General features: G+C 41.9%; 1 protein-coding gene across 1 annotated transcript; it reads right to left on the reverse strand.

Moving 5' to 3' along the window:
- Positions 1-3,503: 3,503 nt before the first annotated feature.
- On the reverse strand, positions 3,504-16,028 carry snx18a (sorting nexin 18a). Its single transcript, XM_018672967.2, is given in 3 exon segments — positions 3,504-5,023; positions 13,963-15,226; positions 15,228-16,028. Coding segments are annotated over 3 exon segments (1,797 nt in total). The 5' UTR covers positions 15,507-16,028; the 3' UTR covers positions 3,504-4,769.
- Positions 16,029-16,655: the final 627 nt, after the last annotated feature.

The following is a 16,655-nucleotide window of genomic DNA, read 5'->3' on the forward strand; positions in this document are numbered from 1 at the left end:
AAGTTCCCACATTCTCAGTGTACAGTTTAAACAAGCTAGAAAAGATGAAAATATGCATTTGACCTGCACAACTACAAAGTAGGACATTGCTACTGGTGCAATGGGAGCAAAAAGCAATGCCATAACAACATGCATCCTTTTTTCATAGTCACACCTTGACTTGAAGTATTGTACTGCCATCCAAAATGAACCATTTCCTTTTAACAGAAATCCTGTGTGTGGTTTTTCACTTCCCTTTTCAATATAGTAATATTACAAGAAGAAATATGAGAGTTGAAATCTTTGCGGTTTTCCTCAGGGCATTTCCTGGCATTCTAATGTAACATTTTTAAGGCCTTAATCGGCTGAAGCAATGGGAGGAAGTCAAGGTCAAACTCACAGTGGCATATGATGTGAAATGAGGTCATGGGAGTGTTAAGTGTTCCAAAGAGTCAGGTGATGAGATGAGGGTGTGTGGGATAGATAGGGAACGATTGCACAGGTGTCATAGGATCTAAGCAGAGATGAGTGATTTGTTTGTGTTTGACAAGCACATTAACGTTTACAAACAGACATGAGCCCGAACCCAGTCCAGATTTACAGGTTTTTGTTCCTGTGTTTCTTGGTTACACTGAGGAATCAGACCTGAGTGTTGCACATGGAGGGTGCAACAGGAATTGAGTTTAATCTCCACAAGGATCTCGAGACACTGATTCAGTCCTTATGAAAGCAATGTGGTCAAATGTGGCGTCAGTGGCAGTTCATTAGAGGGGGGAAACCCTGTTCACTCAGCTACTGCTCTGCTTCTCAGTGCCAGCTATTGAAACTGGTGGAAAACAAACCCATTTCTTGATTGGAGAATGTGTAAACAAGTCTCCTGAAAACAGAAAAATACAAAAGCTAGGAAAAAAAACAAGGAGCAAACTAAGATCCTTGTGTGAGAGCAGTAACGGAGCAGCTGGGAAGACCTTCAGCCAGATTTTCTCATTTTTGGGTCATCACCACACTGACAACAGAGGTACAGAATGTTTCTGGGTTACATTCAGTGAATTCCAGAGAGGGATTGCAATTCCAAAAGGAAAAGAGCCAAGTATCTTAGGAACATCGATGACAACTTATTATGAACATGTGATGATTCTCTTAAGAACTGAAATGCTGCGACTGCCTCGATTACAAGCTGTCAGATCAAATCTTCCAGAAAATCACACTCAAATCTTTTGTATCCTCTGTGTTTTCACTCATTCGGCGATTGCACTTATGTCATGCTCTGTTATGATGTACCCTGCAGCATCTGGAAGGGGATTTCTGGGTGCTGCTCTTGTGGCTGTAGGTTACGCACACTTGGCTTTTGTTTCTATGGAATGTGGTCTGCTGCTGACACTGGTTTGTCTCAAAAAAAATCCAAGTCTGAATTGAGAGCTGTTGTTTCCTGCATGCTAGACTGTGGTGAGTAAGAATAACTGTGTTGCACTGACATTGATGAACTGACTCAATACAGTTGCACTTTTCATGCTTTTGATGGTTTTGTTCGTATCATGTGTGGATGAATTATTGTGTTATTCCAAACTTTCACAACAATCATATGTGGCAAGAGCAGCTGTGTGTAAACTCTCTCAGTCAAGCACTTTTTCTGAGCTATATGTACTTAACATTTATCAGAAGAACCAAAGCTTTAAGGCTGGGAAGAGCAAGGATGTAAAAACAGGAGCACCCATTTCTTCTGGCATTGGCAGTGTTGGCGAAGGGCCTGAGGGATGAGATTGCTAAAGGCTGTGTGCATCTTGTCGAGTTTATGTTGAAAACCACAGAATACAATAGAATAATAGAGGGCAGGAAAGGGAAACGAGATGGTGAGAGTTTGCACTTTCCAAGTGGACCTAGCTCCCACATGACAGGATATTATTAGCCATCGCTAACAGTGTAGCTCTACAGATGGCAATGTCGGCCTGTCGGTTGGACCACGACCTTAATCCAGACTGAAGTATCTTGACAACTATTGGATGGATTGCCATGAAATTATGTACAGACGTTCATGATCCCCAAAGAGTAAAACTACTGATTTTGTTGATCCCCTGTCTTCTTCTTCTTCATCCTGCAACACCATCAGCACCTGGGGAATTGGCACAATATTTTGTGAAGTTATGGTTCATGGTTCCCAGATGATGTATCCTATTGACTTTGTTGGTTCTCTGACTTTCCCTGTAGTGGCACCATGAGGGTTAACATTTGTTGTTTTGAGTGATTGAATGGATGCAATGGAATTTGGTACATTCATGTCCCTGTCACCATAAGTTGTAACACCCAAGTTTTCCATCTTGCACCATCATGAGGTAAACAATGTGCAATATTACTTCATGACCAAATATCTGCAAAATGACATCGTCCCCATTAACTTCAGCTACTGTGCATTTAGTGTTACTTGGCAAATGTTAGCATGTTCATATTTAGCTCAAAGTTAACATTCAGCCTGGAGCACTGCTGTTCCTCCTACAGCTTCACAGAGCCGCTAGCATGGCTGTAGACTCTTAATGCTGGTGGAATTAAAAGGCATCTGCTCATCCCTCAGGAAATGGATTCATTAACTACACATCAAGATGTTCTAATGTTTGTGAGAAAGTCTTGTTGCATTTTATCACAGTACTGAGAACTATCACAGTACATTTAATTACCTGGTTTGAAAACTGCTTTCAGTAGAGAAAGAATATCATGCACCTTTTCTGTCAGTATTTCTGTAAATGTCTGTATTTTGGTTTCAAGCAAAAGAGCACAGGAGGTCTCTATGGATAATCTGATGGGAATAAATTAATATATAAACACATTTATAGAGCTGGGTGTTTGAAACTAGCTGCTATCTCTTATCTTCTGTTCATCCTCATGTCTGTCAAACTGCATTCCCATCAGGCAAAAAAGAAACTGCTCTGCTTCACAGTATATCCACCTCCAGATAGTAAACAAAGGACCAGCATTAAACAAATCTGTTGACGTGTGCAGGGAGATTTTTTTTCTAATGAATCAGACCATCTGTGCACAAAGAAAATGTTATCTCTGAAATGAACTGTTCTGTATCTTGGTGATCTCTTTTACAAGGGTGGGAGGTGGTGATGACAGCAAATGAAAACCTCTCCCAGTCGTTTTTGACCTTTTCCTGTTCACTAGGTGTTCCCTGTCATCCGTTCCGCCACTTTTAACAGTGGCCAGATGTCCCAGATGGCTGGCGGGCCACTGCGCTGTCAGCAGATCTGCAAGCCGAGCATGAGCTTAGCATGAAACACTGACACGGCACACCAGTCCTCCAGGGATGCAGCCAAGGAAACCTGCAGATACATACAGTTTGTGCTCTTTGTCTTTCTGCCAACATCACATGGTAAGTTGGCTACATTACACGAGTCACTTAAATTCTATCATATCAGTGTCTGTGGCACTTTGGACTGTTAAAAGGCTAATTAACCTGTCAGCACATACACAGTTTCTATTGGCTTTTCCTCAGCTGTTCTTGACAAAACACACGGGGGCCGACAAACAGCTTTCTGTGAAGGAGGAATTTATTTTGCATGTCTGTCTCTACATTAATCTCTTCATGATGCAACCAACATCATAAAGGTTAAAAACAGCAGTACAGGTAAACCGCCTAGAAGTGTGCTATTAAAATGACAGCATTATTTAAAACAGGTGAGGAACCCTCTAACATCTAACAGCCTGCCTCTGAACACTATCCCAAAAACTAAACCTGAAAACCCCACGTTTCGTCAACACAAATTCAGGTATCGGGCATCTTAAGTGTCCATCAGCGCCATGTAAATCAGCACCAGTGCTGGCTGTGCCATGTGTAAGGCATTGGTTCCTATTGTCAAAGCAGGTAATCCTCTCTTGCTCCTGATTTTGTCACACTGTGGGTGTTGAAAATCAATCCTGGAGCCACTGAGGCAAAAAGAACGGCACAAATGAACATTATGTCCCACAAAAAGACACCGCCCTCATTCAAAGCACGGTAATCTTTTTTTTTTTTTCCAAAGACTGCAAAATGTGTAGCTTTGTAAAAACAAATAGAATATATTTCGACATATACAGTATATAAAGCTCTTTTAGTAACTAGGAACAAAAATGACCAGAGAGACATAATCAGAAGGCACAGCGAGACAGTGGTGACAGTGGCTGCTCAGCGAGGAGACTGTAAACATTTCGTCTTGTTTGTCCAAGGAGAGAGGTACCAGGAAGGGCTTGAGTGTTTTCAGAAGGCAGTGTGTAAGCCACTGAAGCGTTGCTGCTCCTGGAGTGGCAGTCACTTGGAAACAGTCAGTTAAAAACAGTGTTGTAAGGCTAAAAACACTTGATATATGAAATCCTCCATCATGTTAGCAGCAGCAGCGGATACAAGGCTCTCTCTCTCTCTCTCTACAAGTCATAGCACTGATTAGATTTAATTCACCCACTGCACCGGACCAAGTGGTGCACCATCATTATCACTGATTCTCATGAAATCTAAAGGCATAGGACCTTTGTTTTTTATTACAAGTTGGGCTAACTTCATTAAATTACATGTTCTCTCTTTAAGAAGGACACCTAGTCCCCAAACAATGTGGCCAACACACACAGAAACCTGGATTTGGTTGAAATTTCATTATTACTGGAGCGTAATCTCCTTGAATGTCCCTCCCCTGCTGAATGAACAGCATTCAGCTGTATGTGGTGCTGGCTGTTATTTGCCAAAGCTCCACTTGGCTGACTTAGAGAGAGGTGTATGGCCATTGATCACCAAGGTCTAAACCCGACTGGCTGACACAAGTGATCCGTTACGCGTTGTCGTATTTCTGCAGGGCCTCCTCTAGCTTGCCTGTGATTTTTTGAAAGAAGGAAATCTGCTGCTGTAGGTAGTGCTGCATCTGTGCCTTGAAGTCACGCACACGGATCTGGTGGAAGTGCTGGATCTCAGCCAGCGTGGCGCAGGAAATGATGTTGCAGCGCTCGTTGATGCCTTCCGCCTGTGCCCGGTCCATCTTGCCCTCCTCCACATGCTTCTGGCTCTCTTTCACCTTTGTCAGGGCTCCTGTTTGGAGATGAAACAGAACAGGAATTCAGTCCATATTTTTTTTTGCTTGCCTATCACTATTGCAATGTTATGTTTGTCTGCTCTGTGGGAGTGAATGTTCTACAAATAAAAAAAAAACACCCACACAATTTTATTAATCAATGTTCAACCAAAGAGGAAATCACCCACATGTTGTTTTAACCAAAATGGAAAAACAACCCACAATCATGCCCCTTTTAAAATAATGTTCCTTCCTTAAGACATGACATCTTACTTCCTTAAGCTTAACCTCTAACTTGTCAACCAACAGATGTCTAATTTTCAGACCCTTTAACTGGAAAGTTAATCAATAATCTGAATATTATTGTCTCATAAGAGTCAAGAGCACTTAACTTGACAGTGAATCTATAACTCCAGGAAAATTACCAAAAATAGTTTAGACTTTTGGCATGAACAGTTTGTTCCAAACTCCCTGAGAACCAGAGCCGCATCAGTGTCTAAAGTTAGAAAATGTGAGCGGGCCCGACTCTAAAAATATCTATTACATTGTGTCACTTCAAAGCCTTTTATAAAACAACCATTTAAGGGGATTTTACTGGCAGTTTGATACCATCTACTATAGTTGTTGGCAATTAACATGGGCAACTGCCTACTAAATATGAACAGGTCTGTTTTGTAAGACTGAGCTATTCTTGAATGCTGATGTCATGGTGAAGCAATTATCCAATCACGGTTTAGCATCCGTTAGGAGACTCAGTAGGTGTCGAGCTTTGTATTTCTTCTCATGGTAAAGTTGTGTGGATACAGTTGTAGTAAAGTCCTTTTTAATCAGAGAAAATGTGCAAGTAATGGATTAAACAGTGTGTTTATCTCTTTTAATGTAACCTGCAAATGTTAGCATGATCACTTAACTGGCTTACTGCAATAACCTGAGGGTTATTTCGAAGGCCAAGGAGCACTTCACTGGTTAACCACATTCTGTTAAAAGTTATGAGGAAAAAAAAGGCTGTGTGTTCCCTTACTGTGTGGCAGCCAGTCCTGAATGCCACTGTATCAGAGTGAAGGGTATTAGCCTGCTCTTTATTGAATCTAGGCAAATTTACACTCCAGTAACAGCTGCCATACTTGTTATCCAATATAGCGTTAAATTTGCAAACACCTCATACTAACACTTAGTCCTCATACTAACAGCCTTTACTCTTGTAACATACAATGAAGCATGAATCCAACCTGTCGTGCTTATCCAAGTGTATAAGCTGAGCAGCTAAACAGGGTTATGTTAGAACAAAATAACAGCCCAATGTCACATTTTTCCTTATCATACAACACATACATATCTTATAATACTAGGACTAACTATGAACTGCAACACAAGAACAATGCAATTTCTTTATTTCCATGCCTTCTACATGGATCATTAGTGAGGATGTTTACCTGGGACATTAAGCTTTTACCTCAATCAAAGCATGATATCATGTATGTAGCCATCATGAGCGTATTAAGCCTTCTTTTACAAGATTCTCAGTTTAAAATGACTCTGCTGGAAGCATTAAAAAGTCAACTCATCAATGGAGCTGAATTTAGTGAAATTAGCTAGAACTAAGAAACTCTGCCTTTCAAAAAAGCAATTAAGCATACCACACTCATACTGAGAGTCACTTCATTTTCAAAGCTCAGAGTCACCTCTTGGTTTCTACACCGACAGGAAGAGCTGCCTTCTGTCGTCATTGTGGTGGACTCTTGTGGCATAGGACGACAGGCAAGATGGTTTACAACGTCCCATTTTCACACGTCAACTGTCACTGCTGCCGCTTACAGCACTGCTCACTGCAGAGCAAGCCTTCAGCCATTCTGGTGCCAAAACAAGAAATTAGCCTACAACTTTTCAGACAGATGGTTCGATGGGAGCAGAAGGCAGGGTCATAACACCAGGAGCTCATGACAGATGACTTGTCAAACTGCTGACATTTTCTGACTGAGTAAAAGAGGGAAATGTCATGAGCAGTAAGTACTAAGTTGAAATCCAAAAAAAACTGACAGGACATGACCTTCTGTTTGAACTTACTACTTAAAAATGTTTGCATGTGATAGCTACAAGCAAAGAGGACACTCACAGACAGGCACATTGGCTAGGGTGGTGACATGAATGCTATAGTATGTCAGCTTTAGCAATTTCTCCACGTTTCTCAAGGTTCTTATCAAAAAATATTAATTTGTAGAGCAGAGAGGGGAACTTCAAACCATTTCCTCTTTTTTTAAATTAACTTTGTAGATGCTGTGCACTTACAGGTGCACACCTAAAAATGTTGGGTTGTTTTAATAGCCCAAATGCTAGGTTCCAGGGTGCTGGGTCAAAGGTTGGGTTGGTTTGACCTAACACTGGGTTAAAAATAATGACCCTGTGCATTGGGTTGGAAACGCAACCTGAAATCAAGGCTCATCATTTTCTGCAGCCTGCCATTTTGATGCAGAAATGATGTTCAACCTCTGCTTCAAGGAGCTAATGTATGTCTGCTTTAGTAATTTCTCAGTTTTTCTCAAGGTTCTTATCAAAAATGGTTAATTTGTAGGGCAAAGAGGGGAACTTCAAACTGTTTCCTCTTTTTTTAATTAATTTTGCAGACGCTGTGATCGTCTAAGCACATGCAGGTGGTAAAGCCAGCTTCAGCTTCTCAATTGTGAGACCTTGTTGCTTTTCTATGTTTCAGGTACCTTATTCTAGACTTTTGCACTGATGGCTAGAGAGAACAAGACATTTGAGGACTTCACCTTATGGTTTAGAAAACTGTGATGAACATTTTTCAACATTTTCTGATATTGGATAGACCACGTGAAAATAATTACAGTTGCAACCCTGAAATGCTGCTGTAGATCTATTTGATCTGTCATCCTTGTGCGGCAGAGATGTTGGTCAGCACAACACAGAGACCACTACTGACGCACTGTACATGAGCTGTGATGTTATGATGTTGACAATGTTGCAATAGTTCAAAACGACACTAACGATATGTGGTAAGCCGAGTGTAACTCTGTGCAGCGGACAGACAACGTAATCCTCAGGCTTAAGCATACGGTGTAGAGGTGTGTTTTGCGCCCTAAAGGCACGCAACCAAACTTCCTGTATTGGTCTGTCATGGGATTTTCTTGTCATTATGTGAGCTTAGTCACCAGTGTTCTTTTGAAAGTCTGATTCAGCCAGCTTGTTTCCTGAAATGTGAGACCACATAAGACTTTACCGATGTAACCACGCTGTCTTATTGCTTCTGTCTACCCTTAGAGTTCGCAAAAATGCTTCATGACTGCCTTGTTGTTGCAAATCGCACCATTCAACATGTAAGGCTGTAAATTACACCACACAGAACAAAGAATTATGCTGACAAATCCCCCCCCAAACACACACACATACACACAAAAAGACATCCCTTCACCCTTCCTCCCAAAATCTGCCTAGTTTGCCTTCTGGCTGTGGCTCCCTCAGCTGCAGTTTAACCCAGATCTTTGAAATTCCTCTAATGCACAAAAGACTGAACATGACAGAAAAGAGAGGCAAAGATAACAGTGGAAAACAGAGGGGGTGGGAAAAGAGACGGGAACAAACACAGCTGTCCAAAGACTTAAATGCCAATCCCAAAGGTGTTTACTGTATCTTAAAGGTCTCTGACTTCCTGAGTTTTAAAAGCTCACTAATGGACTAAGGAGGAATAATTGTTACCATGGAGACTTTATGAGAAAGGCAGAGGTTCAGTCATAGAAGATGGTGTCGGCAAACTATAATATACAGAGCCACATCATTTTCACAGCTGCAGCAAGTAAGCTGTCAAGTAGAGCTACAGTTGTTTTCATTATGAATTAATCTCCATATTTACCATCATATATGACAAAGAAAGAAACAAATCCAAACATTTTAGAAGCTTGAACCAGTTAATATAACATCTTGGACATTTTTTTTCCCAAAAATAGCTCCTTGTTTAAAAGTACAAACAAATTAATAATAGAACAAAAAATTAAAAAATCATGCTCGCTGTTGCTCACTTGCACCATATTACATATACAATGTATATGGTATGGGTGCTGGCAATATATATATATTTATAGGTCTGAAACAGTTTATGATCGAACACTCCTGTCTGTCAAATGTTCTAGATCGCAGGAACTTCATTGTAAGTGTTGACTCCAAATCAATAATAATACAAAATATGAAGACTAGATTTCATCACAATAGATGCCTTATACATTATTAAATGATGCTGTATTGCATCTAATGTGTTGTTGTACAAAGCCTTGCTTCTGCCATCTTTGCTACTGAGTGACTGACAGAAAAATACAGGACACTGTTGGAGATGGATAATGCTACTGTGTTAATATAAACTTATGGACACTCAGGACATAGAGCTACTGACTGACCAAGAATGATCAGTGACATTTGTAGCATACAGCAGTGTCACACCATATATAAGAAAAAGCCTTGATTCATGCCTCTGAAGAAGTCCTCCCTGGGTGTACAGAGGTGGCAGCGAGCCCTCCTGGGCTCATTGGAGGCAGCTACTTCAGCTCTTACGTAATCTCTGGTTACACAACACCAAGCTACTGCGAGCCTGTGACCTGAGCAGCAAGCGGCAATCCCCATCTCATCACTCCACAACCTCTGTCATCCATTTGTGCATTAGGGGACATTTAAACAGTCTGAAACAATATATCAGCAGTGTTTGCGCAGGAGTGTCGGCTGAAAGGCTGAATCAGCAGGAAGGCCTGACATCCTTGCAAATCAGTATTTTCTTTTACCTCGCCTGCCATTGTTTTATCGCCATGTGATGATAAGACTGTGATGAGATCAGACAAAATACAAGTAAAGACACGCATAAACAAAGTTGAAATAGGGATAAAATTGGTTAAGCTAAAAAGCATATCATCTAATTTAATTACTTATTAACTTAACCTCAATTTATCACTGATACATTTAGATTACATCTAGATTTGTACTTTTGCTGTAACGGTGTTGTGTATGCAGTCAGTCCGTGTGTTGAAGCAAGTTGATTAAACTACAGAAACAGACAACTGTTAAGTATGTAATTGTGAGGATATTCCTCCTTGCATTAAGTTGTCTGAGACTTTTAATTCACTGAACAAAACGCCATTTGCAGACTTATCAGAGAGGTGGGTGGTGCTCTATTTTAAAGCGACTGCCGTAAATGCCCTACTCAAACAAGTTTTTCCTTCAAAAGGTGCTGCAGGCAAGAACAATATTATCATTCTGAGTAAGTGTTTAAACAAGGACTTTAACCAATGTAACTGGTTGCATTTCCATATTCCCTTGACAAATAAAGACTATGTGGGCTGTGTTAAAAAAAGAGACGTGTTTTCAGTTCTGCATTGGTGGCTAGATCATTTATAGTCCGCAATGTATCTAGCGTAAAGTTTGTTTTTTTTTTTTTTTACTCAACTACCTCGTCTCTCTCTTGAGCATTAATAATAAGTTTTTTTTTATCTTCAGCCCCATCTTTGGTTTGAAAACGGTGTGCATTCATGAAACCCTCCTCCTCCCTTCCTCTTTCTCAAGAGCTTGAAATAAGAAGAAACAACAAAACCTAATGTTGTCGAGGCCACAATATTGATATTGATTAGGACAAAAAAAAGGTACAAAAATAAAGGATGTGAAGTTCAATAAGTTTTTAAAAGCAAAGGCAGATATAATGTCAGTATCATGAGCTGGCATTATCCCTGCCAAGCTGCACAGTAATGGCTAATGGGGTCCCTGCAGAAGTGGAGATCAATACAGCAATGTTCAATGCTCCTCTGTGTGAAAGCTCACATTTCCCTGGTCACTTCCAAGGGGACAAATAAAAAGCTGTGTGGAATCTGAGGTCCTAATGAGACAGATACAAGGTGCTAAAAATGGAATTCAGCTGTTGATAAGAGTGATAAGCAATGCTCTGACGTGTTTCTCCTTCAGAGAGCAACAGTGATATGACTGCAAGACCACCACCAGAGATAACCTCTTAAATAAGGGTAATGACCAAGCTGGTTATCCTCAACCTGTACTTTTAAAGCTGTCAAGTCTACCGTTTCTCTCTCTGGTTGGTTTAAAATATTGATTATTGCTTCACCAGTGCACTGACACAAGACTGTTTCAGTCCCAGTCGACTTACTTGGCCCAGTGAGTTTCTGTGTGACCATTTTTGAAAAGAGGTACTTTGGTTTATGACAACAAAGGATGTGGCCTTGCCTCACTTCAGGTGTCTTAACAAGGTGAAGACAATAATATAACTCACTTCATAATAGAAGAACAGCACTTGTGGCGATTTCCCACTCAGACGTTTATCAGGAAAGGCTTATTAAAAAACCAAGCAACAGTCAGAATAGACGCAGCCAGGGATGGAAGAGGAAATGTTTTATTACTGTAAATGAGAGTCTGCGGGAAAGGCCAGACAAAATGAACAATGGCCTGTGTATGTTTGAGCTCCCAGTTGCACAGTATTGTCTTCGCACAATGATAAGCCATTGAAATCTAAGCTATTAGTGTTCATGGCTTCATTAAAAACCGCCTATTCTTTCAGGTACCTCTCTCCCTAATAACCTTGTGGTGAGTAGACAACATAAGTAGACTTTAGAGTGTGAATGTCAAGTATTATTGCAGTGGGTATTTGCATTTAACACCCCCTGGGAACATGTAGCCAATAGGAGTAACAAGTAGCCATTCAGTTGTCATGAACAAGGAAACGTATAAGATATGTAATGTAATGGGAAACGTATGAACTGTTCCATCGCTAGCATGCAGCACGCTGTAATAAATGTTTATAGCCTATTGCAGTTACTGGCACAATATAGATGCAACAGGCCTAGTAGTAAAAATTCTGCTTTTACATACTGAGTATTAAACAGAGGATAAACTTGGATACATTTGCGTTTTTATCTTGTAGTTGACGTATAAATAGAAATACATCAGTAATGGTTTCTTCACTTGCTTAATGATTAAGGCAAAAAGGAATGTGTGTATCAAAAAACTGGCTCAACCGGACTTAGTATAACTACAGGAACTAAACAGCCTCAGCCCATTAGAAACAAGATCAAAGTAATTTTGGATTCAATATGCCACACGTGGCTCTCCTTTTATCTGCTGCATGCCCTGGCTTTCCCATCAGCTTTGTTTCCCGTCTCCCAGTGCGTCGAAGCCCTGTTACACTGCGCTCTTGTCATCTTTTTCTCAAAACTGTGCCTGCAGCAAGGTCTCCCATATGTGGTATCAAATCAGAGTTTCTTATCTTTGGAATTAGGCTGGGCTTATCACACCAGACTGTCTGGATGGCTGTGTCACCTTATTTAGGGTCTGTGTGTGTGTGGCCTGCGTGGCAAACTTTGATTTGAGATGACTGGGAAGGTTGTGTTCCACTGCAGCCTAAACACAGTCTGTCCTGTTTCCACCAGCATCGTCTATTGTGGACTGAATAGGCCCAGTGTTTGAAGGGGACCCAAATGATACAACTGAGATGTCCACAAGCAAGGTGTGGAGTTAACACAAGTCATAAGCAAAATGCTAAACTTCAGTTGTGGCTCATTTTTGGGATCCATATACCTGGGAAATGAAATACAGGGCACCAGCTGGGACTCTGACTGGTGGATGAAAAGATTAATTTCTCCCTCTGATCTGAGAGCCATGTGATTTTAGCAAGGTAGAGCACTGGGATTGAACCTAATGCATGGAATGAAGGATTAGCTAACATCATCCTCTAATGTTGCAAGTGTATATACGCCCATGTCCTATATGTTGTCCTACATGGCACCGTATCAGGTAGGATTCTCAAATTTCCACTTGTTGGTGACTGCAAATATTTACTTTTTATGTGATTTAAAAAGAGACCTAAATCTGTAAATGAAAGAGTAAAAACACATGTATCTGCATGTACACACATGTTCAGAAAGCAGTTGATCAGATTTGAGTTGTTTCCTATAGATTATCAGCCCCATGTCTCTTCCTCATCAGAAGGGAGCAAGTGTGCCACATTCTCTCATATGGTAAACAGCAGCAAGAGCTTCTCTCTATACACAAGGGCTACAATGCCTTGCCTCTTGCATAACAGCGTTGCCTCTCATGAGTGTGACATTTTGCCACACAATGAGAACAATCATTGGGTTCGGGTCATGTAGGAGGATGATCGTGATTAGTCTAACATTGACTTACTGTACAAAGACTACAAAACATGTGGACAGTCATTGATGACTGAATTTTGTTTTACATCAGTAGTGTGATTGACAGACAGAAGTTGGAAATTCTCTACCTCCAGAGCACTAATATGTAGTTGCCCACCAGTAATGGAAAATCAAACACAGCTAATTGGGTGCTGCCCATTTCACTAAACAGGGGCAGCAGCTTGTAGTTCTCCAATGCAAACACTACTTATTTGTTTTGCAAAGGTGACATAAACTATGATTGTAACCTGACCACTGCCTGCTGCTGTCAGGGCTGACTGTATGAAACAAATTACACTGTTTATCTTCTTATGGCCAGCACACACACAGACTTGTGGTAGAAAGTGAGGTTAGGAAACTGGATTTATGATCCCACTGGTAAAATACTGATTTATTTTATATGTGTATATGTGGTGAATTTTAAATTGACTGGAACAGTGGGGTTATGAAATATTTCAGTACACAGATTTTTAGTGAGACTTAAACTGTGTGTATCATTTTACCTTAGCTGTTCAGGTAAGTGATGGGTTTATGACTGTGTACCTTTAATTTATAACTGTCTTTAGTTATACTTCCGTTTTTCAATAATGGCAGTTTTTAATAGTCCAGAGTTAAGTTAAGTGGGCAATCTGTGTCCAGATGCCATGAATCAAAAGACATAAAAAAATAAACCGAAATAATAAAACCGAATGATAAATCAGTCAGTGACAGATGTATTAAGAGTGTGTGTGTGTGTGTGTGTGTGTGTGTGTGTGACAGTGTTGTTATTTTACCTTTCTGGACATGGATGATGTCTGGGTAGTTTGCCAAGTGTCCTTGGTAAAGAGCTAACAAATCCATGATCGGGTCAAGATCCTTGCTGGGCTGCTCAGCAAAATACTCTCCAATTGCTTCATACGCGTCCCCAGTGAAGGAGATAGCCTGGTTGAGTCCAGTAGAGTACACCTGCTGGTCCATTTCAAAAGCTTGGCTGAGGACCTTGAATGACATCCCCACTTTCTGATACTCCTTCTTAAAGCCACTGATCTGCTTGCGGGCAAACTCGTTGACAGTGGCGTTGAGCTGCAAGGTGCTGTCGTCCATCCTTTTGGTGAAAGTCTTGAACCCGTCTATTTTGCTCTCGACCTCCTGGAAGTCGAGCGGAGACGCTGGGGTGCTGATGGTGAGGAAGAAGTTGGCCCCAACCATCTCGTCCTTCTCAGCCTTCCTCTTCCCCTGCTTCCAGGCCTTCTCGTCTGCACTGTTACAGGTGAGGAAATGCTGGAAAACATCACACCTGGCCAGGACGGGGTGGCTGGTCATGTGGTTCATCCACCATATGAGGCCTTTCCTCCTCTTGGAGATGAAATCCTCCTCAAAGCGACCCGTGGCCTGCTTCTCAGGGATGTGTGGCACCGAGATGACGGGAAATTTCTCCACCAGCCGGGCGTACAGCCAGTCAAAGTGCTTGTACCTCCTGTTCACCTGGTTTTGCGTGTGGGTGGGTGTCAGCTTGTAGGAGATGTAGCTCTTCATGCCCTTGAACTTGGTCTGTTTGGTGGGGTCATCGATTGCACAGGTGAATGGGTACGGGTTCTCCTGCCACTCAGGACCATACTGACCCATCACCACACAGATCTTATCCCCATCCTTCACAAACCCTGATGCCTCCCCCAGCACAAATGCCTCTCCTCCTGACTTCACAAAGGTCGAAAACCTGTTCAGGTTTCTACTGACTGTGGCAGAGCTCTTTGCTTGCTGTGCATTACCTCTTGACATCGAGGATGTTGACACTCTGTAAGTGGACGGCCCATTGCCTTCATAGTCGTGGTACCGTCCTCCCACAGTCCCTGGCTCATCTGCAACAGTAGAGCTGTCATCCCAGTCATCATCCCAGTCATCATCGCTCACTTGGCCGGGCGACTGATAAGTATGCTGCTGCTGCTGCTGCTGCTGCGGAGGCTGTCGTTGTAGCGCAGGGGGTGGGAAAGCGTTAAAACCTGGAGGAGACGGTTTAGAAAAGTTCTCGATTTTATTCTGCTGAGGCTTATAAGAGCCTGTCGAAACCTCCGGATGGGATATTGGCGTATCTGGAGTCCGGGTAAGTGTCCCCAGATGTGGTGCAGCTGTTGTTGTTGAACGTGGAGGTGGCGTCGTTCCTCAGGATCTCCACGTAAGAAGCGGGGAACAGTCCCCTCTCTCCTTTGCTGTTCACCCCTTCGAGCCAACCCTCAATGTCCTGTTCGCTGTATAAAGTTAGGATTTCGTTCTCCTTCACCGACACCTCCCCGGGGTTTTCGGAGTTGAAGTCGTACAGCGCCCTGGCTCTGAGCGCCATGATTCGAGCACAGCTGGAAGAGGAGCAGGACAGCGGGCTAACTTACGGCTGGCTGGCCGGGGGCAGGAGGGAAGCGCAGCGGGCAGCCAGGCTAGCTCAGTCTGCCCAGCCGAAACTACTCCCGAAACTCCGCGTACAAACTTCTCACAGACTGAGAAACCCCTGTTTGTATATATATCCCGTTCTACGCGGTCTTTCCTCTCGATAAAACCTGAGAGGAAACTGCGGTGCAGAGGTTGCGGTGTGTGAGAAACTGAAGCGAAGGTATTTTCCGCTTCAACAACACTAATCCGTGCTCCTCCAGCCTCGCTCCGATCCGAGCTTGATGCTTCTGCCTTCACGCGCTGCGCAGCAACCGCACGTCGACCAGGCTGGATAATCGAGGGCGGAGCTACAAGATGCTGCAATCCACCCAGACAACACAAATCAACCGCCTGTGAGTGCTACTATAAGGCTTTCCCAGACTTGTTGAGCGCTTCATCCCAAAAACATACCCCAGACCAGCTTCCCAACATGTGGAGGGGGTATTGATGAGATAACAGTGAGGAGGGTAAAGCCTGTAGTCACTTTGGGATGCTCATGTAAATGTCAAAATTAGTGTTATCTTTATGTAAAGTTTCAAAAATATATGCATTGAAGCAATGATCTCAGTTAATCCTTTGGTCAATTAAACATCAGAAAATGGTGGGAAAATGCCTATCCTAATTTCCCAAAATTCAAGGTAACATCTTGAAATCCCTTATTATGTCCAAACAACAGTCCAAAATCCAGATAGAAATCATTAGATAGAAACAGTAAAATCTCATATTTAAGAAGCAAATCATTACTTTTTTTCTGCTTTAAAATGACTTAAACAACCCCTATCAATGCTATCAAGCAGTTGCTGCTTAATTTTCTGTCGATCAATAAATCAATGAATCCACCAACTGTTTCAGCTTTATATCATACACCATCTGTTTTATTTTATCAGTCATTCAAGGCATCTTTGATTCTTTTCATCTACATCAAAAAAAGTCTGTCATCTTGCCCTGGGTCCCTCTGTTGTAAACTACAGGATATGACATCATGCAGCTGGGCCTAAATTTCATAATGTGTCATGACATGGTCTGTGATCTATTTCGATTTCTACACCTGATTTTCACTAACACA

This window comes from Lates calcarifer, linkage group LG13 (genome assembly GCF_001640805.2).
Source record: "Lates calcarifer isolate ASB-BC8 linkage group LG13, TLL_Latcal_v3, whole genome shotgun sequence".
NCBI classification, from domain to species: domain Eukaryota; kingdom Metazoa; phylum Chordata; class Actinopteri; family Centropomidae; genus Lates; species Lates calcarifer.